We start from the raw sequence: 25,478 nt of genomic DNA on the forward strand, positions 1-25,478 counted from the left end.
GAGAACTAAGATCCCACAAGCCACATGGTGCAGCCAGCCAAAATAAATAAAAAGTAAAAATGGATTCAACAGATACACTCTATTAAACATTGTGCCCTGTGCTATAAGCATAGAGTTGTATGAGACACAGTCTTTGCCTTCCAGGAGATTATGGAGTAGTAGGAGAGAGAAGACATATCCATAAAGAACTTCTGTACAAGGTGCTAAGTAACACATGCCATGTAAATGATGAAAATTAAGTGCTGCTCTAAGAATACCAAGGAGGGAGGAGTCACTTCTGGCCAGGGTGAACACAGAAAGAATCATAGGGGATGTGATATTTGAGCCGGTTCTTAAAGGAAGGGTAGGGTTTCACTGTGGGGTGGTGGAAGGGAAGGGCATTCCAGGCAGAAGAATATAAACTAAAGCCCTGGAGCTCCTTTCCAGAATAATGAGTAATCCAGATTGACAAAGGCACATGATTCATATGGTGAGTAGAAGGAAATAGAATTAGAATGATAGGGCCCATTGACAGATGGATTCTAGGCTAAGACACTATAATTTGTTTAGTTGGCATTAGGGAGTCATTGGCTCAGAAGGTAAAGAGTCAGCCTGCAGTGTGGGAGACCTGGGTTCGATCCCTGTGTTGGGAAGATCCCCTGGAGGAGGGAATGGCAACCAACTCCAGTATTCTTGCCTGGAGAATCCCCATGAATACCAGAGAAGCCTGTAGGGCTACAGTCCATGGGGTCACAAAGAGTTGGACAGGACTGAGCAGCTAAGCCCAGCCCAGCACAGGGAGTCATTGAAGGCTTCCCTGGCGGCTCAGCAGGTGAAGAATCTGCCTGCCATGCCGGAGACCCCGCTTCAATTCCTGGGTTAGGAAGGTCCTCTGGAGAAGGGATAGGGTACCCACCCCGGTATATTTGGGCTTCCCTGCTGGCTTAGACAGTAAAGAATCCACCGGCAGTGCGTGGGGTTGCAGAGAGACGGACACAATGGCGAGACTAAGCACAGCACAAGGAGTCACTGAACGTTTTTGAGCAGAGTAGGGACATGATCACAGCTGTACTACGGAAGGATTATTCTGAGGGGTTGGGGACGGGAGGGCAGGGTCTGCAGTTAGGAGATTGATTAGAAAGCCATTGCCATACCCAGGAATGTGGTGCTGAAGGCCTCAACCAGGGTGTTGGTGTTAGCAATGGAAAGAAAAGTGTTAGTTGCTCAGTCATGACTCTTCTGTGACCCCCATGGACTGTAACCCACCAGGCTCCTCTGTCCATGGAATTCTCAAGGCAAGAATACTGGAGTGGGTTGCCATTCCCTCCTCCAGGGAATCTTCCCAATCCAGGAATTGAACCCAGGTCTCCTTAATTGCAGGTGGATTCTTTACTGTCTGAGTCACCAAGGAAGGCTAGTGGAAACAAAGTGAGCATTTTATAGAGAATAACACATTGAAGAGACCTTCCTTCTTCGAGGAGAGTCCCATGGTGCAAGTTGGCGTGATGGCAGGGACACTGAGCGTCCTCTCCACTCCACATGTCCCAGAACACGCAATCGCCTTGCACAGTTAGTCCAGATAAAGAACAGTTAGTACTCTCCCTCGTTACAAAGTTTGGAAACCAAGAGATTAAGAAAGCTCAGGGATGCAGAGATGGTGAATGAAGAATCAGACCCTCCTTGATCAAATTTTTTAGGTCATAAGGCTTTGTTTGTTTGTGGTTCTGGTATTGTCATAACAAGGACTGACCTTAGCGAGGAAAAAAAAATTTTTTTCCTTTATTCTGGTTGCTTAAATTGAGATGTCTCCTATCCTTGCCTTTCTGATAACTGGAAGGCAAAGGGAGGGTAGGAATACTGCCCTGTACCAGGCACTGTGTTATTCAAGCTGTTCTTTGAAATTGGCTATTGGTTATATTATACTTGAATCGTTTGGCTAGAGGCCCCTCATTCCCTCTCTTCTGATCTGAGGTCTGATACCATCCTTAGCTCCTCCTCTATCTGCACATGAAAATGCTGCTGACGCTGTCATTGTCCGTTTCCTTGGAAACAGGTGTCAGCTGTCCACGCTGTAGGTTCTAGTGCCAGCTGGACATGGGTAAGCTCTGACCACGTTGGGTACTCTGACATCGGAAGATCCTCTGTTACTCTTTTTCTCTGCAACCATGTTAGAGAGGAGAGGTCAGAACCCATTTTTCGACCCAGTTACGTTACTGATAAGGGCTGCTACTTTAAAAACACAAACATTAACACAGGCAGGAGAGGACCCTGTTGCCTCTCTGCTTCCGCCTGCGCCCTTGGCCTGTCTTGGTGCCCAGACCTGCCCCCACTGCCTCCACGATGACGCGGTGACTTCCTCGTGTGCTCTTTCAGAAGTGGCAACATTTTGGTGCTTTGGGAGAACCTGAGCTCCCTCCTTGGTCACCATGGTTTCTGAAACCAGACAGACCTATGTTTGAATCCTGGTTCTTCCATTCACTAATTACCTGACTCCTTTATTCCTGAGATGGAGACAATACTAGTCCTCCATCAAGTTGTCAAGTGTACTAAATGAGATGATCTTGCAAAGTGTTTAACACAGTTCTTGGCACAGAGTACACATTCAGTAGATGGTATCTGGTATAGTCGTAGATCCTCTTTCTGCCCAAGACCCTTTGCAGCCCAAGAATCCGGATATTCTTAAGAATAAGACTACTGGGAATGTTGTTTTCTCCCTAGTCCCAGGAGGAGGGGTTGAAATTTGGAAATAAAAAGCCAAAATGCTTTCATTGAATAGTTCCCTACCTGATCAATCACTAGACCCTCCTGGAGAGCTTTAATATGCAACTTCACCCGACCCTACCCTCCCGTAGCTATTGATGAGGAATCTTGCAGAGGCAGGGTCTGGGTAAAAGGTAGGGACTGCTTTGTGAACGAAATTTAGTAAGCCCTCTGAGTAATTTTACTGACGGGGCAGAATTGGGAACCTCTGTTCTCTAGTCCCCAGGGCTTATTGGCTAAAGGATTTCTAAGGTCACCTCTTCTCAAACGGTGGCAGACTCACCTTCCTTAGTTGCTGAGGGTGTTTTAATCCCAGCACTGCAGAATTGGCTCAATTCCAACTAATCTTGAACTCTAGTGAGGGGACTGGGTTTTTCTGTCATAGTGGAAGTTATTTGTCTCAGAGACTTCATGGCACAGACAGTAGAACTGGAAATTGTCCATATGGGGTAGAGACCAGGAGCAGAGTGGAGAGGCAAGGTTTATTCTACAGTCTTGGAGTGGCCATTGTGTCTCTTCCTGCCTCTCACGAGCTGGCCCTTTGCATTCTGAACAAACAAGAGCGAGTGAGCTTGGGCCTGATACCTGCTTTCCCCTTCCCCCTCTCAGGGCTGGTCACTGGGTCTTTGCCCAGCTGGCTAAGTCCCTGAGCAAAGCCTCCTGGCCTTGAACTTTCTTTGTGGCTTTTGTACAAGTGGCAATTCTCAGAATCTGATGGAGAATCTGCTTTGTGAGATTAGAGTGTAGTGTGTGGGCAAGAGACAGGCATAGTTATTCTTAACCTGCAGGAAGGGAGGGAAAGGCGGAGAGGGCTCTGCCTCTGACAGGTCTGTGACATGCTTGTTTATAGAAATAGCAAGCCCATAGTTTGGCTGGAATGACTTATAACTGAGGTATTTGTAACTTGTATTGAGTGGGATTGAGAAGTAGAGAAAGGGTGAAGGGGGGAGAAAGAAATTGATGGCGACAAAACATGGCAACCAAAACAGCATCCTCCCAGTCGCGGGGGTTTCTTTACCATTCTGAGGTCAGCTGAATCCTAAATGACTCTGGCCTTTTGTAGCTCTGGCCTCTTAGTTCTCTTGGGGGAGCAGCTGCTTTCTTCAGAGAGCACCATAGACTCCCTCTCGTAGTCCCTCACACCGATGGTGCAAGGACAGATCCAAATCACATACACCGTGGGCTCCATAGAAGCCCTGCCTAGCAGTGCTGTTGTCTTGCCTCCACACACTGAATCTTTCATTGGCTGGTGCCTCTCTTCTAGCGTGTAGGCTGATCAGATCTGGGGACTAGAGAGAGAGACACCAGAAGAGTTTAGAAGGCCTTACCCAGAGTTCCTGAGATCAAGTGTTTGGGGGCGGGGGGGTGGGACTGCTTGGGACCCTGTTCTGTGCCACCAGTTTTGCAGATGGCTTTGGAGTCCGATTCTTGCTTCCTTCAATTCTTTTTAGCTCTTACATTAACTATCCCTTCCTTCTGGTAACTCTCCCTTTCACTAGCTTCCTGGTTCTCCTCTCTAACTGCCTGGGATCTCATTGTTCCCATACTCCAAAAACAGCTACTCCCCACATTTCTGTCCACCAGCCTCACTCTCTCTCCCCTCTGTCTCCTCCCATCTCATTGCATTTCAGTGGTGGTTTTCACTTCCATGTGAATAATTTTCAGATATCTGTTTCTAGTCCTCACCTCTCTCCCAAGCATCAATTCCGTGTGTATGTTGCTAAGCTAAATTGAATGTTTTGTAGTAGTGTAGTAGTGTTATTCACTCAGTTGTGTCTGACTCTTTCCAACCCCTTGAACTATAGCCCACCAGGCTTCTCTGTCTATTGGATTCCCCAGGCAAGAATACTGGAGTGGGTTGCCATTTCCTTCTCCAGGGTGTCTTCTCGACCCAGGGATCAAACCTGGGTCTCCCACATTGCAGGCAGATTCTTTACCATCTGAGCCACCAGGGAAACCCCAAATGTTTTGTGGTTCCTACAAAATATTCCTGAAGCTCCACAGACTCGACCCATCTAAAATTGACATCAGCAGTTCCCATCCTCCCCCTTTGTCCAGACCCAGGTCCTTTCTCTGATAATGGTACCATTTCTTTTCATAGCACCGCCTTGTTCCCTGTCTCTGAAGTTCAAAATTTGAGTCTTTTGTCTTTTTCCTACAGAGTTGTACAGTGCTTAGTCTTGCCAATTCTGTTTGCTTTGTCACTTTCTCCTTTGTCATTATTTCTTTTCTGCCCTCACTGTCTCTTTGCTAGTCTAGATCCTTACTACTTTTCACTTGAGCTATCATAATAGTCTCCTAGTTGGGCTCCCTGCCTGAGCTGTGCTTTGGTAATAATGTATATAGCTTTGATTACGTCCCTGGTTTGAAACCCTCCTGGGGCTTCCCAGAGCCTCCAAAAGACCTGACTTAGTTTGGCAACCAGGGCCCTTCCTGATCTGGTTGCAGTGTACCTTTTCTGACCTAACTCTCCTACAGAAAGTCCTTGCTTTCACGGTTGCTGCTGTTTCCTTCTGCCAAACTCATTCATGCAGCTTCTTCAACTGAGAATTCCTTCTCTCTTTATTTCCATCTGTCAAAATCCTATCCTCACTGCAAGGCCCAAGTCGCATTCCATCTAATCTTCCAGGAAAGCGCGTTGTTTCCCTTTCCTGATCCTGTTCAGAAACCACCTCTCTTCCTCCTCCTGGAGCACTTCATATCTTTTTTATGACCCATATCACATACTGGATTGCTTTGTAGTATGTCGTTGATCTTCCCTATTGGATTTTGAGGATAGAGGGTTGAGTCTGTGTACTCTGCGTTTTAGGACTCTAACAGCATCCCAGTGACTTTCACACATTTTAAAGAACAACTCATATTAAGAAGTGCGCTTTATATTGTGACCCAGTGCACACACACATACCCCTGAAATAAAATTTCATGATCAGTACTTACCATTACTACATGCCATGAGGTCTATTTTTTGTTCTAGCTATTCATTACCTATTAAATCAATTTCAGATCCCATTAATAGGCTTCAGTCTGCATTCTGGAAAATACTGTTCTATGGAGAATGAATGAGTAGTCCTGTCTATTGCCTCTGAGCCACCTGTTTTTTCCATCTACTTTAATGAGAGCCAGAAGAGCTCTTAAACAGTTGGCTTTAGTCTTTCCTTCTCTCTTGGGAATAGGCAATTATGAAGTTATCCTTTTATCTCATTACAGTGAGGAATGATTCTGCTTTTCTTCTTTTTCTTAGGAGGATGCAATAGTGCCCTGCCTAGCGCACATTGGGAGGGGTGGGCATTCAAGCCTTCCTTTGCAGTGTGTCTGTAGTAATTCTGCCTTTCTGCAGCCTTGCTGCTGGGGAAAGATGACACCCTCTTTCTGGCTGGTGTAGGCTTTCCTCCATCTCAACACTCTCCACCTGCTCAAGGAGTGGCTCGGTCACAACTTGAGTATTCTCCTTGCTTCTAGGCTGTGTTTCAGATGTGGAGGAGAGCACTGCAGAGTCCAGAAGGGGTGCCTTCTCCTTAATTCTGAGTTTGCACTTGCCCTTGATGTTCCTAGAACTGTCGATGTATCAGGGTGCCAGCTGCACGGGCCAGAATCAATTACCTGGACTGGTGTATCTGTGGGGCTGTATTTCATTGACATTTGGGCCATGAGGATTTGGAGCTGAAGTTCCTGTCAGAACTTGGGGCCCTATCCCTGACTTTGAGGACAGCTGTTTTCTCGTAGGGCCCGATCCCTGCCTCATTTTCCTCAAATGATGCTTGAGGCCAGAACTCTCATCCTGGTAGGCTTGCCTCCCTATGAAGAGATGCTGTAGTATACAGGAGGGGCTAGGTTATTGGTTCCCAAGGTGTGGTCAGAGAATCCCTGGGGTCCCCCAAACCCTTTAAGGGCATCTCTGTGGTCCCCTCTTTTCCAATTACATATACAAATAAGGCCAGATTTTCTTTATCTTCACCTAAAATAACATGTCATAGCAGATTGCATGCAGATGCAGATATGAGAATCCAGTTGTTTTCTATTGAGCCAGACATTAAAGAGATTGGGAAAATGTTAAACAGTGCCACTCTTCTCACTAAATGTTTTTGATTTTGTTTTGGAAACTAAAGTTACTTTTAATAAAAGTGTTAACATAAAATGGGTTTTTTTTTATTACTTTTGAACAAATTAAATAATTTCAGTATTTCCATTGTAATTTCTAATATAACCAGTATTGATATTTATAACTTCTATAAACAAAAGCTCTTTGGGTCCTTGATAATTTCTAAGAGTGTAAGGAAACCAAAGCACGTGAGAGACCAAAACGTGTGAAAATTGCTGGGCTAGGTCATACCGATCTCCTCACCATCTGCCCGACTTAACAGATAGTTTATTTCTCTTTCATGCTTGTGTTCACTGTGGGTCAGCCTGGGCACTCTGTTCATCAGTCACTCAGGGACCCAGGCTGAGGGGGCTGTCTCTTATCACCTGTGGCCAGGCTTAGCAGTCAGGACAAGGGATGTGTGTAGTAGTCCTTGAAAATTTCCACCAGAAGGAAGTGGTGTGTCGGGAGCATTGCAAATACAGCACAGCCTGACAAGCACTGAAGTGAGAAACCTAAATCCAGTAAAAACAGATTCTTGAGTTCTCTGTCACCCTTCCCCTCACATTGCTGGGTCAGCGGCTGTCAGCAAAGTGGCTTGAGGATAAAGAGAAGGCGGGGTTGTAAACTATAGAAGGATGTTGCTCATAAGGTGCTGAGCCCCACATCGCATCCTGGACCATTTCTTTTCTGTCTTTTAAACTTTTACTGTGCAGTATTTAAGACATACACTAAATATATGTGGAATAATGAACAGTTGTGTGCCCACCATCAGCTTAAGAAGCAAAATGTCACCTGTGCCATTAACCTCCCTTTGTACTCGTCCTCATCTAGACGTGGTCTTTCTGTCGCAGCCAGTTTTACTTTATTATTATTTTTTAGCCATGCAGCTTGAGGGATGTTAGTTCTCTGACCAGGGATTGAACCTGTGCCATGGCAGTGAAAGCACTGACTCCTCACCCCTGGACAACCAGGGAACTCCTGCACACCCAGTGTTAGACACTTTGTGGAGGGCAGCGCTGACTGGCCTGAAAACCCCAGTTTTCTTGTGCTCCCCATCTCTGTTGTTTCACTCTTGCCAGTGCCTCTGCCATGCATTTACTTATTCATCAAATACTTATCAAGTGCCCATTTTGTGCCAGGCACTGTTTAAAGTGCTAGGGATGCATCAGTAAGGGGTAGCAACTTAGGCCATGCCCCAGTAGAGGAGACAGACAGTAAGTATGTGGCCAAAGATAGAATCCATGTCGGGTCCCTACCTGACTCTTAAGTACAATGAAGGAAAGTAGAGCAGGATAGGTTGGGTATAGAGAAATAGCAGTAAAGCCAGTCTGGAAAACCTTCTCTGAGGAGACCTTTGAGCAAAGACCTGAGTGAATTAGCTGAGTGAGTAGTTCAGGGAAGAGCATTTTAGTGGAAGAAATAAATAGCATACGCGGAGAACCGGAGGCTAGAATCTCCTTGGGGCGCTTAAGGCAGCCAGGATGGTTGGAGTGGAATAAGGGAGGGAGAAGTGGAGAAAATGAGGTCAGAGAGGTAGCCAGAGGCCAGGTGACTCAGGATTCTATAAACCAGGGTAAAGACGTTGGATTTGAACTTAAGGATGCGGAACAGTTGGAGGCATTTGAGCAGCATAACGACAGGAACTCCTGTCTTTCTTAAAAGAATCACTGTGGCCTGCCATGTTGAGAAAAAAACTATAGGAAGCAAGGCCCGAAGCAGAGAGAAGACATGGGAGTTACAGCCGTAGTCCAGGGCAGAGAAGAAGGTTGCTTAAGCTAGGTGTTGCATTGGTAAATGTTTACACACTCTCTGAGGGGCAAAGGGGGGCCCGACTTGTAGCGTTGTCTGATTTCATGGTGTCCGTGCTCCTGTCATGGTGATTTCAAGTTACCGGTGCGCTCCCACTGTGTATGGAGCTGGGGCAGCGGTTCACAGCCGGTCTCCTGAGCCAGTGCGAGCCACCGTAGCACCCCGCTGCTTGAACTTGGGCCTTCTCAGCCTGGGGTGTGTTTGCAAAGGGGTGTCCAGGCTTGGCTCCATTTCCTAAGGTAGATGGAAGCTGTCCCAGGAAGGGGTATGGAGAGGCTTATGAGAGGGAGAGAGTCAGTTCCTGAGGTCCATTGCCCAGGAGCCTCGCAGGATAAGCCTAGACGTTGGAAGCCCTGCAAGAGCTCTGGGCTCTCAGATCCTTTGAAAGTGGAGCTCAGCCCCAAACCTCCCTGCAAACAGGAAGCTGGTTTGAGTTAGAACATAAAATAAAAACCAGCTGATGCCCGTGAATGTTTTTCCCCTGCTCCTCCCCCTCCACAGAGCCAAAGGAAACTGCCTTTTTTTCCCCCCTTGGATAGCTGCTCAGAAAGCCAGGAGAAGCCAAAACTCGTAAATCCTTTGAAAATCGTCCAAGTTTTGAGCCGGGGCGAACTCCTGTCTGTGGGGTTTCCTAGCCCGGATGTCTGCTCTCCTGCCGAGAGTCCTAGGAGGAAAGTGACAGAGGAACACAAAGGTGCCAGGGACCACAGCTGAACCCCAGGCCCAGTAGGGGAGATGGGCCTTAGCGGGGTCCCAGACTGCCACTTCCAGTCTACTTATAGGTCATGAAATCAGTTAAGTGGGCCAAGACCAGCATTACTTTTTAGTGAAATGGAATAGAATACAAATTGGAGTATATCACATGCAACGAGAGTTAACTATTGTTCTGTGAGACTTTCAGTTTTATGAACAAGCTCACACATGCATGTATGTTTACACTGGATCAAGGTGTAAACTGTCTCTTACCATGGGTTGTGGTCAAAATCATTTGACAAACACTGGTCTTTCAGGTCTGAGTAACGCACATCTCCTTGCTGCTTTAGATTGCTGCTGAAAACTCCAAGCTAGTTCCAGAATGAATTCTCTGTGGAACTGGATCATCTACCCACAAAACACCTACCCAAATTCCTGTCAGAGGGAAGGCAAGCTGAGAACCAACAGACTGGTCTAATTCTTTGGGACCAAAGCTGAAGCATAAGGGAGGGATTGATGCAAATATGAATTCAAAGGATTTGCCTGAAATCAGATTAGCTTGGAGAGAATAGGAGTTGAGCGGCTTTTTTAGCTCAGCCCTTGCTTTGGTGACCTTTGTCATCTATGTGGGTAATGCTGGCCTCAGGCTCCTCTTTCTCTGCAGTAGGCAGTTGGTGCAGCAGGAATGTCCCTGAGCACCCCTCCCTCAGCAATAGCCAGAGGCACAGTGCCAGGACAGGGGGCGGTGCCAGGAGCTGAGCATCCCCCAGGCTTCCCCAGGGTTGTTTAGTGTTCTCCGGTCTGTGTGCAGTGCTCAGACCTTTCAGAAAGGTTGACTGGGTGCCCAGGGGTGGGGGAGGATTGTTAAGCTGAGAAAAAGTGTGTAAAGGGGCATGTTAGAGCAAAATATCAAGAATGTCTAGAGCAAGTGAAAGTTAGTTTATCCCCCACTAGGTTCAGTGCCTCAGAAAGACCCAAGGGTAGCTGGCGAGTCTGGCTCTTGTGAGGTTGCTGTGGGTCGGTATGGTGCCCTGGAGCTAAACTGCCTCTGTCAGACATGTGTTGGAATTCCTGGTCTCCATCCTCAAGAAGTACAGAAGACTCTTGGGGACCTTCTGAGGGAATAGCTTTAATTACAGTATCCCAGTAAGCGTATTTTGATCGTTGGCCACCTCAGGGCATTTCTTTACAACATAATTCAAACTAAAGTGGTCCTTGGACATAAGAATTTAAACTGGCCCTCTAGGAACACTTGGAATTCTCCAGTTGGGAGAGTAAGAAAGAAGGAGAGATACTAAAGTGACTATGGGCTTTCCCTCTCCAGAAACTGACATGGACTAGGAGCCTGTAACCCCCTGCTATGGATGTGAATACTTCTGAAGTGTTTCTGGTTCACGAGGCCCTATTAAGGCCCCAAAGATTCTTAACAGAATACACTCTAGCCTGTTTATATGGCCATTCTGCATTCCGAAGCCCTGCCATCTGAACCAACGAAGACAGAGGACCTCCCTGAGGAGGGCCAGTGCGGGGGGTCCAGGTGTTGCTGAGGAGACTGGCCCTGGAGTGACAGGCAAGGCATTCTGTAGCAGGGGTGAGGTGTAGTGATGGGTTACAGGGCAGTCTGAATCTTCCATGGGATCGTCTAGGAGAAAGCTCAGTGAACTAATCTGAGGTTAGTCCAGCAGGTGTCCCAGGGCCTGCAGACAGTGTGGGGTAGCAACAGTGACGATGAGAGTGATGGTGAATGTCTCCTGTGGCCATGTTCTCTCAGAAAATCTCTGAGTACTTTACGTATGTTTCCCTTTCATCTCTGTGAGAGTTGTGGCTTAATAATAATAATTAGAGTGCTCTGAGCATCTGTGCTTTGCAAAACACAGCATTAAGCCATGTTTCTGCTTCCTAGGCTTATAGTCTGGATGAACTGGCTGCCATCTGATGGAGGGGAAGAGTGTGATGGAATGCATAGATCAGGGGTATTATGAGTCACCTAATTGATACCTAACATTCTCCCGGCTCTGGGAGATGAGAGTGGCCTTTCTTGCATGCCTGCCAAGGCACGAAGATCAGTGACATCCCCTGAGTCTCACAGACCCAAGAGGCCAGTCTGGGGACCCAGGGCTTTATCTTGTAAGTGGAATTTTCCTGGATTGGGGGAGTACTTGTTCCTCTGTGGCCATGAGCTGAGTTTTAACCACTTCATTTTCTTTTCTTTGGATCCAGCAGTTTGATCACTGTTAAAAGCTGGCGATGTACACTGGCTTTTTTTGGCATGTGATCAGGGGGCCTATGCCAAATCAGAACCTGGACAAGCCCCATTCTCCAGAAGACAGGGTCACCAGGAAAGCAGTCAGCGTGGGAGAACACCTACTTCCCAATGCCCTGTGTCCATAACATAACACTTCTCTGTCTTGTTCTCACAGGTGACCTTGGAGAAGGTGCTTGGAATTACAGTGTCTGGAGGCAGAGGACTTGCCTGTGACCCCCGATCAGGTTTAGTTGCCTATCCAGCTGGGTGAGTGTCTTGGCAGTGGTCTTACTGCATGGGAGCTTGTAGCTATGCTAAATCAGTTGGAGCAGGCAGGGTTTCCTGGTGTCTTCTGGGCGATACATCCAGGTTAATGTTTTGGTGCCATTTTTATAAATGAGATAGGGGGCCGCATAAAGGCTCCGTGTTGATTGTTGTCTTTGTTGCCATCCTGTCCTGCTCTTTGGCCACCTACACCCGCCCACACATACAGATTTATACTTTGTATGACACACAGCTCCCAACTGTTTCCAGTAGCTTTAATAAGTACCTTTTAGTCATTTTTGTTTTTATTATTTTTAAAATTTTTGTTTTATATTGGAATAGAGTTGATTTACAATGTTGTGTTAGCTTCAAGTGTACAGCAAAGTGATTTAGTTATACATACACATAATATCCTTTTTCAGATCCTTTTCCCATATTAGTTATCACATACTACTGAGTTCCCTGTGCTGTACAGTATTTCTGATTATTTACTTTGTATATAGTAGTGTGTATATGTTAATCCCAACCTTCTAATTTATCCCTCCCCCATCCCCACCTTTCCTCTTTGGTAACTGTAAGTTTGTTTTTGAAGCCTGTGAGTCTCTTTCTGTTTTGTGAATAAGTTCATTTGTATCATCTTTTTAGATTCCACATATAAGTGATATCATATGATATTTGTCTATCATATGATATTTGTCATTCTCTGATTTACTTCACTTAGTGTGATAATAGGTCCATCTATGTTGCTGCAAACATATATGGACTTTACGGATTTTATTTTTTCGTGGCTGAGTAATATTCCAGTGTGTGTGTGTGTGTGTGTGTGTGTGTGTGTGCGTGTGCGCGCACACGCATAGGGTCCAAAGAGTCAGACATGACTGAAGTGACCTAGCGCACACACACAGATAGGTAGATAGATAGATATAGATATATATAGACATAGATATAGACATACCACATTTTCTCCATTAATCTGTTGATGGGCATTCAGATTGTTCCCACTTTTTGGCTGTTGTGAATAAAGCTTCTCTGATCACTTGACTGCTCTGGTCACGTTGACAGATGTCAGTGCCCTGGCAGAAAGGTCAGGTTCCAGAGTCAGTGTTCTTTTCTGTGCTGCCTCTTCACTCCTCTGCTCCTGTTCATGAGAAAACCCCAACCATAGGTGTTTGCAGCTTCTGTAGAGTGTTTCTTGTGGAGATTCGGGGCCTCTCCTGCCTCTGGTTTACTGTCACCCTCTGTTCCTTGCTGCTGGAACATGAAAATAGGATGGCCACTTCTGTCCTCTTTCCATCAACTTGGGAATGCCAAGACTCCCAGTATGATTTCCACAGCAACACCTGCAGTTTTTGTATCAGCTATATGATTTCTTTATTTTTTTAAATTTTATCATCCCTACCTTTATCAAGAACTTTTTCTGTGTCAGGAACTTTGTTAAGCACTTCACAGGAATTATTTTATTTAATACTCTGAGCAACGCTGTGAGGCATCGCCTCTTTTAGAGGAGGGAAGCTAAGATTCAACTAGAGGAGGGAAGCTAAGATTCAATTAGAGGAGGGAGGCTAAGATTCAAAGAGAGAAAACAGTTTGCTCCAGGTCACACGGCTAGTATGTGTCTGTATTGGGATTCCAACCCAAGTCGTCTGACTGCAGAGCTCTTTTAAAATGGCTCAAGGCAGCGGGGGAGACCAGACTTATTTTTAAAAGCTGCTTTTCCCCTAAGCTGTTTACCCACTCTTCGAATGAGAAGAGTCCAATTTATGGGCAGCTCAGTGTATTCCAGTGAGCCTTCTGCCCCTGGGTTCTGGGGTCTGTCTCTTCTGCGTGGTCTGTCTCTCTTTGGCATTTGACGTCTGTGCTGGGGGACTGGGAGCTGAGCTGACTTTACCCTGCAGGGGCTGAGCTGGCCTCCTCCCATTTCCAGAAGCAAGTTGATGAATGATCTCTGTTGCTGGATACCCTGTGCAGTCTGCCTCTGGGGAATTCCACTCATGCCTGCCCCGGCCTGGGAAAGCCAGGTTCCTTCTTGTTGGAGGTGGTCCGGGGGCTGGATGTGGGACAGACTGGGGAGGCTGGGGCTGCTGCTCCGGGCGTGCTGAGCCCTGTGTCCCTGCCCTGGGGAGCATGGAGCTCTGCTCCCGCTCTTCCCCACCTACTCTGACCCCAGGTGCCTTTAAGGGTGTGTGCTCCTGTTTATGGGCAGGCCCCAGCCTGGTGCGTGTGCCCGGGAGTCATCCTTCCAGGTGGTGTATGGAAGCTTCCTTGCTGTCACCTCTAGTGGGTTTCCTGCGTGTGTTTGGCTTGGGCCAGCCCTGGGCACTGCCCTGATCCACTTCCTGACCATTTGACTTCCTAGAACTTTGAGTTCTCCCTTTGCAAATGGCTTTTTTTCTGGGTGTTTGGTTTTGCTCTGTGCTAGAGCTCCCCTTGTGCCTCAGTGGTATCTGGGGGAGCTGCCAAAATCTGTGTGAGCCCAGCAGGCTCTTCCCCTCCACCTCCATCTTCCTTCTCTTCTTCCCTGGTGATCCTCACCCCCACCCCCATCCCCCACTCTCTAGTTCCTACTGCGCTTGTTGCTCTAGGAGCAGTTCAGGTATCCTAGAAACAAGAGGAGAAACAAAGCTCCAAAAATTCTCCCAGAGGCCTAGAGGCAAATATCAAACCAAAACAAAGTTTTTCTGAAAGGAAATGAAACAGCTCAGGGAGGGTGGGGTGGAGTGAGACGTGTGTGAGGCAGAGGTAGGTTGAAATCTCTGGGAAGAGACCCTTCAGTTTTAGTGGCTCTTGCGTCTCTTCTCCAGAGCTCTCCCTTTGCTGTTTTCCCCACAGGAAACCCACCCCTCACCTGTCACATTTTAAGCCCCTTGCTCTAGGAGGCCGAGCTGGTCCACGGATAGCTTTGAGGCCCTCAATTTAGTTGAAAACCCATAATTGACTTGGACTCCTTCCCTAGCTGCCCTGCTAGAGGGTTTCAGGACCTTTAGAGCCAAACACCAGCCCCTGTTGCTGCTGTGGAGTCAGTCAGTTTGGAGAATGGATTTCTCTTGACCCCTAATGCCGGAGTGCAGGACCTGGCTTGAGTGCAGAGCCTCTGTGCAGACCTGCTGCTGGAGTGCGAGGTGTCCTGGAAAAGCGAGGGGCCCTGTCTGGCAGCCAGGAAAGGACCTCTTGGTGGTTTAAGTCGGGCGGAGGAGGGGAAAGCCCGCTCTCCTGAGGAGGCCCTCCATTTACTCAGCGCCTGTTGGAATCTACGCTGAGAGACCCAGCTCCAGGGCTTTGGACTGCATGTGAAGCCGCAGAATCTCCTCCTGGCCCATGTTCTAGTGGCAGCTGAGCTGAAGGAGCACGCTGCTACCTTCTTCCTCTCTGTGGTAAACACTGGGTGTGGGGTGGTTGCCAGGGAGTGTGTGGAGTGGTGGACAGACTGGGTGGAGCTAAGGAAAGAGGGCGCCTGGACTCGGGGCCCTGATGGCTGTGAGTCATGTGCGAGGCCACCCGTAGGCACCAGTCCCCTCCATGCCTTTTCTCCTGGCTTCCCAGCAGATCTGACTCCCGAAACTGGGCCCTGTAGTTCTTCCCAGAAGACCTTGTTCATCCATACCGTCACTCGTGTGTGGCAGATACTTGCTGAAAACCTAATCTGTATACTCTTCCAGCTTCAGGGTATAGAGCAGTGAATCAGACAGCAGTGCCACTGCTCCTGCGGGGTTTAAGGTGGGGTGAGCAGATAGTAAGCATGCAAACAAACAAACGAGCACGATAATATCAGAGAGTGGTCAGTGTTCTGAAGGAGTGACAGAAAGGACAGTAAGTGACTACCCTGGAGCTGGGTGGGAGTGGGGCTACTTGAAGATCGGCTGGTCAGGGCTCAGTGGGAGCCAGCCTTTGAGCTGTTGTCTGGGTGACAAAGAGGAATCCCTGTGTGAAGATCTGCACTTTCAGGTGGAGACCTCAACTACAAAGGTCCCAAGAAAGGAGGCATCGATTCACTTGTTTGAGTAGCTAAACAGCAGCCATGGTGGCTACACCCTGGTGAGTGAGAGGAAGGGGCTCAGACCCTGCCTTTTGGATTTGACTCATGAGTCCTGTGAGATCTGCTTCTTGTCCTGGAAGGGAATATGTTCAGAGTCCCCTGGGCAGAGAGACATGTACCATGTGATTTACTGGGTTATTATCACCAATTTTCTTTTCCCATTCCTTTGAGTGGATGGCGGGTGGGTCTCATAGAGCATCTCGGAAGCAGCGACCAATGGATCTCATGGTCTGGCCTAGGAGGGTTACTTATTTGGAAGGTATTGGATGCCAGGTATCTAAAGAGGACTACAATCAAGGATGCCCTAGGCAACATCCTAGACTCATCATCTCTTAGAATAATTAAAGCCATAAGATTTCCCCTTTGGGAGTGAATCTGGAGGGACAATTTGTAATTCCACACCTGGAGGAGGGCCCTGGATGGGAGACTGTAGTTGGGGTTCCTGTTGCCACTGCTGACCCCTGGATAGCCATTTCCTTGTTATTGATGCCCTAGGGAACCTGTCAAGAAGATGGCTAGGAGCGCCCTGCTGGTTATTTTGCATGTTCTTTTCTTCAGTTCTCACAACAATTGTGAGACATAGATATTATTACTCTTGTCTTATAGATGAGGAAACTGAGGTTCAGAGAAAGTGAAGAAATATGCCCAAGATCACACAGTATGTTAGCAGACAGGTCTGCCTGACCCCAGTTTTCCTATTCTTTCCATTATCACACTGCCCTCCAGCATCAGTGAGTCCTAGAAACCTAAAGTTGGGGAGAACTGTGGACCTGCCCCAGGGTCTGCTACTCAGGAGGTTTTTTGGGAGTTAGGGTTTTGAGATCTGGTAGCTAATGGCTTAAAGATTTATTCACAAATATTTATGGAGTGTCAGTTTTCTAGGCCTTTGGGATTTAACAGTAAACAAAGTAAGCAAGTATCACTGTCACAGAACTGGCAGTCTCGTGGTAAAGATAGATCCTGTTGCCTCCCCAAAAGAATATTACATGGAATATTACAAGTTGATGTGTGCTTTGGAAAAAGTATAAGCAATAGGCAGTGAGAGGGAATCGGAAATGTCGGGTTGTGGGGTTATGGTGTTCAAAAGAGACACAGGGTGATGTGTGAGCAAGGCTTGAGGACCTTTGGTGTGCCTCTGTGAGTCACCTTCTGATTTTACCTGGTCTGAAAGAGGAAAGTTTAGGTGCAGGGTCACAGCTCAGACCTTCTCTATTCTCCCTGTGTGTGCCTCTTCTGCATTCCTTGCTCATCCCAGGGTTCATTTGTTTCTGCCTTCTGAAGGATGGAGAGTTGTAGCAGGCAGATCCTGTGGGAACGCTGGGCTCTTGGTGACGGCAGCAGGCCTGGGCTTGTCTGGGGAGGGGGGCAGTCAAGGGCTTGACCCTTCGGGTTCAGAGAAGTCCCTGGGCAGCAGGCCCAGCACCTGGTGACTCCTGGCCTGAGGCCCAGAGGGACTGAGGCCTCGCCGCCTCCCTGCGAGAGGGAGCACTCTCCCTGCACCTGCACCCTGGGGTTCTGAGTTACGGGACCCAGCCGGTTGGGCCGGCCCAGCCCTGTCAGATGGAGGACGGCAGCCAGCCTTGCTGCTCGGGCACGTGCCGATGACTGCCTGTTGTGCTGGCCAGGCTCAAGGGATGTGGAGGCCAAAGGCCAAAGGCTGGTGCAAACGGCACCCTGCCCATCTCAGTCCTAGCAGACTGAGAAACTTGTTCAAAGCTCAGAGAAGACTGAGGAGGCTCTCACATCGGTGTTTTTGAGGTGTCTTCTGTTGGGAGGACCTCAGCAAGGTGGGCACGGGGAAACCTTGGAGGTCTTTGCCAAGTCGTGCCTTCCCTTCACAATCTGCATTATTGTCCTCACAAGTGGAGCTGTGACCGTGGATTGGTCTCTTTCCAGCTCTTTCTCTTTGTTGGAAGGTCCCCGAATTTGAATAATTAGAAGTAAAAATTTCAGCTTAAGGGCCAGTCTCTGTGTGTTTCCCTCCTTGGCTTAACTCTCCCATGCCACTCAGAGACTTTTCCAGGCTGTGCTGGGTGGTTGGGAGGTGTTAGAGAAGGGAAAGTTTGCCTCATAGCTTGTCATCCTCTGTCCACATTGTCTGTTTATGCACACACGCTGCTCTTCCTCCCACCACTGTGGAGTCAGTCAAACCCAGGGAAGGAGGAAACAAAAGACGCTACGGTCCAGCAAGGCTCAAGACTTATGTGCAGTGACTGGAGAGTGTGTTAAGCTGTCTAATGCACTGAAAGGTCACCATGCTGCTTTGGGTTTGAAGGCGCCTGCATCACCTGCTTTTTCTGAATGTGGAATGTGTCAGAATCTGTATTGATCCAATTCAAGTCAGATCTGCTCTCGGCCGAAGCCCTCTGCCGTGATTTATCTGGAGCTGATCTGAAAGCTAGGTAACCCAGAACCATTCAGACCGGAAGCTGTCACCAGAGAGGACAAGCCTGTGGAGCCCTCCTTAGCCTTAGAAAATGTCAGCTTTCCTGAAAACTTGCTGGGCTTTGCTAATGGTGTCAGGCTTGAGGGGTTATAATTTTTCATACACTGAATAAAATATTAAAATCTAAATATTTAGACCTATGAACTTTGACCTATAACTGCTATAATTTTCATGTGCCCCGTTACGATTTCCCGGAATTCTGTAGCCAGAATCCCTTTTCCCTCCCAGCGCCCCAGTCTTCTCTCCCTCTTCTCAGAGGCTTCTGCCCTAGCGCCCTGTGCATGAGGTCGGTGTGCTTTCTCGGCTTGTCTCTCCTCTTCAATTTCAGTTTTCTCTTCTCTCACTTACTCCATTCTGCTTTCCTTAGAGCACAGCTCCTGAAATCCTGACTGTTTTGCTTTCGCTGAGATGCCTTGAAAAGGCCTCCGGACTTGTTTCTCCACCGTGAAGTGGGGATAATTGTACCAACCACAAAACTTGTTGTGAGGATAAGCTAAGACCAGATCTCTCAGGTGCTTAGCAGAGTGTCCACTACACAGAACCTGCTGGATAAATGGTAACTCTTCTTGTTGGGCCCGCGGTATGAAGAGCAGACCAGTTACTGAAGGAGGTGGAACGCCATTGTGTTGAGAGTTCATTGAAACCCTCGTGTGGTGCTTCCTAACTTAGACGGGTGGTTTCACCTCCCTTCTGTTTCTGTGCTGCTGTCCTAGTGCCTGGGGATAGTCTCCCTCAGCATTCCCCCCATCCCTTCCTTGCTACCTCCCAAGGTTATCGTCTCCTAAATGGATGAAGATGTAGATACTTTCTTTCCCCAAGCTTAACCCAGTTCTCTTTCCTTGGCTGCCTTCCCAGAAATAAATAAAGCTTCCTTTAAAGTGTTTACCATTACTCAGATCCTAACAGGACTTACCCCTGTTTTTCTGATGGAGATACCTGACACATAGCCCCTGACCACCTCATTCCCCACTGCCTGGAGTCTCTTTTGGCTTCTTGTCTGTGCTCCAGGAGGAGGAATAGTAAGATCTGCCATTTGTTTGGTCCCACTACGTGTCCAAAAAATTATTTGATCCTATACAGAAGTCCCGATAACTTGATCTTAGAGGCTCCTTTTAAACAGATTATGAAATAGCTTGTGACTTACCCAGGGGCACAAAGCTATTCATAACAGAACAAGGACTCCAACCCTGGTGTCTGACTCCAGAGCTTACCATCTCCCTACTGCCCCTCACTGCTCTGAGGATCCAGAGATCTTCGGTGTCTCCTCCCATAGGAGACAGGTGGGCATGCTAGGGAGGAGAGTCGGGCCTACGGATACCCCAGTTGACCAAGCTAGGGGACCAGGGGAGCATTCATCCATTCAGTAAATGGTTTTGAACAACTAAACCTAACAGACTCTGCTAGGCACAGGAGACACAGCAGTGAGCAAAACCAGGCACAGTTCCCACCCTCGTGAAAGACACAGTCTGGTGGTGGAGGCAGTCTGTAATCAGTGTCCTACTGTGTAGCACAGGTAGCTGGACTCAATGTCCTGTGATAAACTGTAATGGGAAAGAATATGAAAAAGAATGTGTGTATATATAAAACTGAATCACTGCTGTTCAGAAATTAACACAACATTGTAAATCAACTATACTTCAATAAAATACATTTTAAAATGTAAAAAAATAAAAATAAAAAAAATAATAAAATAAAATGTAAAAAAAATGTTAAATTGCAGTTGTGATAAATGTCACAAAAGCCTGGTACTGCTGTGTTGTGAGAGCATATACCGAGGCCATCTGACCTGAGATGTGAAAGAGGTTAAGTGTTGACCAGTTGGGAAAGGCGGCGGGGGGAGTGCTCTAGACAGGAAGGGGCTCTAGCAAAGGCATGGGGTGGGAGGAGCACAGCGCGCGGATGGGTGAGGGTGGAGTGGGGCAGGGGCTACACCACCCAGGGCCGTCACACAGCCCTTATTTAAGGGCTTGCATCTTAGAAGCTCCCCAGGGATGTTCAGCAGGGGTGACACAGATCAAACAGACACAGTGTTTGATGTAGGGAGCACAGGACACCACGAGACCTACTCTCTAGCAGAAACTAGGTTTCTGAGCCTAGTTTCCTCACTTCAAAGCTTGGGAGAGTTGGACCAGATGATCTTTAAAGTTACCCAGCACATTGCATTTAATTCTTTCCATCCTTCCTTCTGGCTGTGAGGTTCTATGAATCTTACCTGTTTGGGAGGAATTAGACCCCCTGCATCCTGGATTGCCCCTAACAGAAGCTGGACGTGTGTGTGTGTGTGTATGTGTGTGTGTATGTTGGGATGGGGGAAGGAGAGTGATGGGGGCACAGAGTTTCTGAAGCCATGTGATTTTGGTCAAGTTTTAAAAAACCCTCCTGACATGATATTCTAGAAGGGAAGTGGAAGACTGGAAGTTGGTATAAAGAGAGAAGGAGAAAGTAATGAGGAAAAAGAAGCAAAGATTAGAAGATGGACGGAGAAGAAAGAGCATTGAGAAGGGATTTGGGGATAGGTTAGAGGAAAAGATGTTGTGACTCAGGAATTCCAAGGCTGTCAGTCAGCCTGGCAGTTCTGGGCATAGCAGGTGTCCCTCAGAGATCCCAGTGTCCCCAGAAATTACCTGTGGAATTTGTACGTTAAAGTCATTTATTGAGCCTGAGGTGCAGAGCCGTCATTAGCAACTTGTACTCACTTTGGTTTTGAGTTCCTAGCAAGTGGTGGGTTTTAGGTATGGGGGCTGCAGTGCTTTCCCACTAATCAAGGCTGTATCTGAACCATCTCTCCCCTCCCCTCACCTGGGGCAGCAGGCTCCACACCTGCTCCATCAGCTAGTCACAGTTCTGATGCAGCCATGAGCAGAAGGGCAGTGAGGCCCAGCCTGCCGACAGCCGGGAGCCTAAGGGAGTGCATTGCTGGCTATGGCTTCCTGCTTCTTGCTCCCAACTCCTGCTACCTGGAAAGTCAGTCAGAGCCCAGTCCCATCCAACCTTGCCCTCTGGCTGGAGAGGGTGCTCCCAGCCTTCTTCCATTGTCTTCTGGCAGTCTGGAGGGTCCTTCTCAGGCTCCTTAGGGCCAGGACTCCTCAGGGCTGGGCTTCCCAGGCCCTCCCAGGCTGTCTCTGCCCCTCCCTCTAGTCTTATCAAACCTCCTGGCAGTTCTGGTTCCTGTCTCCTACCTGCTCCATCACCTGATGCACCGAGGGGGTGTGTGTGCCGGGGCAGGGGTGGGCTTGGCTCTTGCCAAGTATACACGTGGACACACACATGAGAGGCCTCACTCCTGGGAGCACAAGTACTTGACACACATGTGACTCCAAGCCACACTGGCTGTGTGTGCACCTGCAGCCTGCTTTGCCCAGATCGCGTGAGTTCTCCCCTTCCGCCCCCTTCCTGGGCTTGCGAGGCTCTGGGAGGGCCTGGGTCCCTGCTGCCCTGTGGCAGAGATGGCACTGGTGCTGGGGCACATGGCGAGCCATCTTGCAGGGAGCCCTTCCACCTCATGAGGCTGGGAAGTGGGCCCTTGTGGGTGGGAAAGGAAGCGGGAAGAACAAGTTTCCAGGAGAAAGCAGTCAGTTGCCCTCTGTGGCTAGTGATGCCCCTGTGAGCCGGTCGCTGCAGCTCCCTGGTGCTCCTGGGGGGCGCCGCGGTTTGGTACTGAAGCTGGGCTGCCTTCCTCATCTCCCCAGGTGTGTGGTCGTGCTGTTCAATCCCCGGAAACACAAACAGCACCACATCCTCAACAGTTCCAGGTAAGTGGGTCTGGGCCCTCGGGGAGCATCTCCTGGGAGCTGTGAGAAGGCGCTGTCTGGGGTCTCTGTGGCTCTGGGGATGGGGATGTGGCTGGGCCCCCGGGCCGGCCAGGGAAATGCCACCTGTACCGCTGGTTGTCTGCTGGTCTTGCCTCTTGAGGGGGCTGTGAGGGAGCCAGGCTTAGACCGGGCTGCCAGTGCCCCTTTGAGCCCACCTCATTTCTTGCAGGAAAACCATCACTGCCCTTGCCTTCTCTCCTGATGGCAAGTACTTGGTCACTGGAGAGGTGAGTGAGGAAGGGGGCTGCAGAGCTCTGAAGAGGGCAGGTGGCCTGGCCACAGCAGAGGACTTCAGCCCTGGGCCTGGTTAGGGCTGCTGCCACTCTGGCTTCCTGAAAGTGAAAGTGAAGTCGCTCAGTTGTGTCCGACTCTTTGCGACCCCATGGACACCAGGTTCCTCCGTCCATGGGATTTTCTAGGCAAGAGTACTGGAGTGGGTTGCCATTTCCTTCTCCAGGGAATCTTCCCGACCCAGGGATTGAACCCAGGTCTCCTGCATTGTAGACAGATGCTTTACTATCTGAGCCACCAGGGAAGTCCTGAACCGGTGTCAGATCCCAGTTTTGGTTGCACCATGAAACAGTGATTTTGAAGCCTTAGTGGGCATCAGAGTCAGCTGAGCGCTTGTTAAAGCACACATTGCTGGACCTGCTCCCAGAGTTTCTGGTTCTGTGGGCCTGGGAAGGGACCCCAAAATTTGCATTTTCTAACTAGTTCTCAGATCTCACTGATTCTGCTGGTTTAGGAAGCACACTGTGAAAACCTCTACCTTAAGATATTCCTTATGCCAGGGGGCCCCCTGCTGGGCACATGTGGGACACCTGTCCCTCTCAGTCTCTTACAGGGAGGCAGTAGGGGCAGAAATAGGCATGGGTGGTAGTGGTCCTCAACCCTGACTGCCCATCGGCATCACTCTAGGAACTTTGAACAAATACAGAGGTGCAGACCCTCACCCGGAGATACTGAACTGAGCCTGGAAGCATTTTCTCTCTGATAATGGTTGTTATCCTGAGATATATATCATGTTTCCTCTATACCTTCGCCTGTGTAGCACTCTGCCCTTGGCCAGGGGATCCTTAGAGAGACTGTGCCCAGTCACTGGAGAGGTAGGGCCCCCACCCTGAAAGGCTGGGGAGCCTGTGCCTCTGGCCCTCATCGCCCGTTCCTGCCTCCCCGCAGAGTGGGCACATGCCTGCCGTGCGCGTTTGGGATGTGGCAGAGCACAGCCAGGTGGCTGAGCTGCAGGAGCACAAGTATGGTGTGGCTTGTGTGGCCTTCTCCCCGAGCGCCAAGTACATCGTCTCTGTGGGCTACCAGCATGACATGATCGTCAACGTCTGGGCCTGGAAGGTGAGTGGCCCCGGCTGGGCTGGCCTAGCACCCCCAGGGGGGTCCAAGGGCCAGTTGAGGAGTCAGGAAGCTATTGACTTGAGTCCCTTCATTCCACTCTGCTGCTCAGTTACATTCTAGAAAATGACCTGAAGCAGAAAAGGGGAACTGTGTAGCCAAGTGTGTTGGTAGAAAGAGGCTAGCTTTATGCCTCCAAGGACCTCCGGAGGAAATGAATGTCTTCAGCTCCTCTGGAAAAGGATTCTCCTTCCTCCCTTCTTTTTCTGACCAGTAAATCCTGAAAAGTGAAAGAAAGTGTTGCTCGGTTGTGTCCGAGTTTTTGCAACCACATGGACTGTAGCCTGCCAGGCTCCTCTGTTCATGGAATTGTCCAGGCAAGAATACTGGAGTGGGTTGCCATTCCATTCTCCAGGGGAACTTCCTGACCCAGGGATCGAATCTGGGTCTCCTGCATGGCAGGCAGATTCTTAACCACCTGAGCCACCAAGAAGTCCAAATCCTAGAAAGAAACATTTTAAAGTACAAATCCTATCTTATCCTCCTCTATCTTCTGAGCCTCTTTCTTCTTCACTCCAAGAGGCACAACTTTGATTCTTCCTTTGACTTTCTCTCCAGAAAAACATCGTGGTGGCCTCCAATAAGGTGTCCAGTCGGGTCACCGCGGTGTCCTTCTCTGAAGATTGCAGCTACTTTGTCACTGCTGGTAACCGGCATATCAAATTCTGGTACCTTGATGACAGCAAGACCTCAAAGGTGAGGTGCTGAGGCTGGAAATAGCCTCCAGGGCCAGGGTCTGCTCACCCACCCCAGGAGACTCCTTGGGTGCTCCCGTGGGCCCCTTCTCTGCTTGCTCACCAGCCACCCAAAAGTTCTGGATGAATCAGGTGCTGCTTGCGCCTAGGGATAGTCTCAAAGGGCAGGCGGTGGGTGGACTTGCTGTGTCTCTTGGAACCCTCTCCCCAGGCCGAGTCTCTGGGGTGGCTGAAGGGCGGATGGGTGGGCAACAGCGGTGTGTCTCCGCAGGTTAACGCCACTGTGCCCCTGCTGGGCCGCTCAGGGCTGCTGGGCGAGCTGCGGAACAACCTGTTCACTGACGTGGCCTGTGGCAGAGGGAAGAAGGCAGACAGCACCTTCTGCATCACGTCCTCAGGGCTGCTGTGCGAGTTCAGTGACCGGAGGCTTCTGGACAAGTGGGTGGAACTGAGAGTAAGTACCTCTGTCCAGCTGGGTGGGGGCTGCCCGGGTCTTCGCCCAGGGCAGAGCTGCTGCCCATGGCTCTGCCCCAGGGGCAGGGCCTGCGCGCGGGAGGGGTCCCCAGGAGGAGGAAGCTTGAGGCCAGCACTTGGCCGGGTTCCAGCCCATGCAGATGGGTGTAACTGCCTCCTCTCTGCTCTCTCTTTCTGTCTTTCTTTCCCTTGCTTTCCTCTTCTGCTCAGAACACAGACAGCTTCACAGTAAGTGGTGCTAGACTCTTCCCCTCTTTTTCATGCTGTTCCTTTCTCTTTGCTGGGCTTTTCCTGTTTTGTCCTCATGGCCAAAACCACTGGTGCCTTCCAAGGCTCCCAGACTCCCATCCCCAGTCCGCATGTGGCTGTGGGCCCTCTGGCCACCTGCTGCTGGAGGGCGGGTGTCTCTAGGTAACAGCTGAGGGGCTCAGGCCTATGCAGCTGGGCCGCTTTCCCCTCGCCCCTGCCTTGGTGGGTGTCTCCTCTAGGCAGGTGACTGTTGAGGAGGGGTTGAGGGGGTGGCCCATGCTGAGCCGAGCCCCTCTGCCTGCAGACCACTGTGGCCCACTGCATCTCCGTGAGCCAGGACTACATCTTCTGTGGCTGCGCTGATGGCACCGTGCGCCTCTTCAACCCCTCCAACCTGCACTTCCTCAGCACCCTGCCCCGGCCCCACGCCCTGGGGACAGACATCGCCAGTGTCACGGAGGCCAGGTGAGCTGTGCGGGACCCCTGCCTCCATTTCAGAACTTGGTTCTGCACCCAGCCTTCTTTGCCTCT

At 49.3% G+C, this 25,478-nt stretch overlaps 1 protein-coding gene across 4 annotated transcripts in view; it reads left to right on the forward strand.

The window, feature by feature from the left end:
- The window catches only part of MAPKBP1 (mitogen-activated protein kinase binding protein 1), a 53,902-nt gene that overhangs the window by 14,809 nt on the left and 13,615 nt on the right, over positions 1 to 25,478 (forward strand). For all 4 annotated transcript variants that reach the window (XM_043471549.1, XM_043471552.1, XM_043471551.1 and 1 more), the window contains 7 exons: positions 11,743 to 11,834; positions 22,000 to 22,062; positions 22,292 to 22,349; positions 23,302 to 23,472; positions 24,088 to 24,225; positions 24,496 to 24,678; positions 25,252 to 25,412. In XM_043471549.1, the coding sequence (XP_043327484.1) occupies positions 11,743 to 11,834; positions 22,000 to 22,062; positions 22,292 to 22,349; positions 23,302 to 23,472; positions 24,088 to 24,225; positions 24,496 to 24,678; positions 25,252 to 25,412 (866 nt within the window). The remainder of the gene's footprint in view (positions 1 to 11,742; positions 11,835 to 21,999; positions 22,063 to 22,291; positions 22,350 to 23,301; positions 23,473 to 24,087; positions 24,226 to 24,495; positions 24,679 to 25,251; positions 25,413 to 25,478) is intronic.

The sequence above is a fragment of the Cervus canadensis genome, chromosome 6 (genome assembly GCF_019320065.1).
Source record: "Cervus canadensis isolate Bull #8, Minnesota chromosome 6, ASM1932006v1, whole genome shotgun sequence".
NCBI classification, from domain to species: domain Eukaryota; kingdom Metazoa; phylum Chordata; class Mammalia; order Artiodactyla; family Cervidae; genus Cervus; species Cervus canadensis.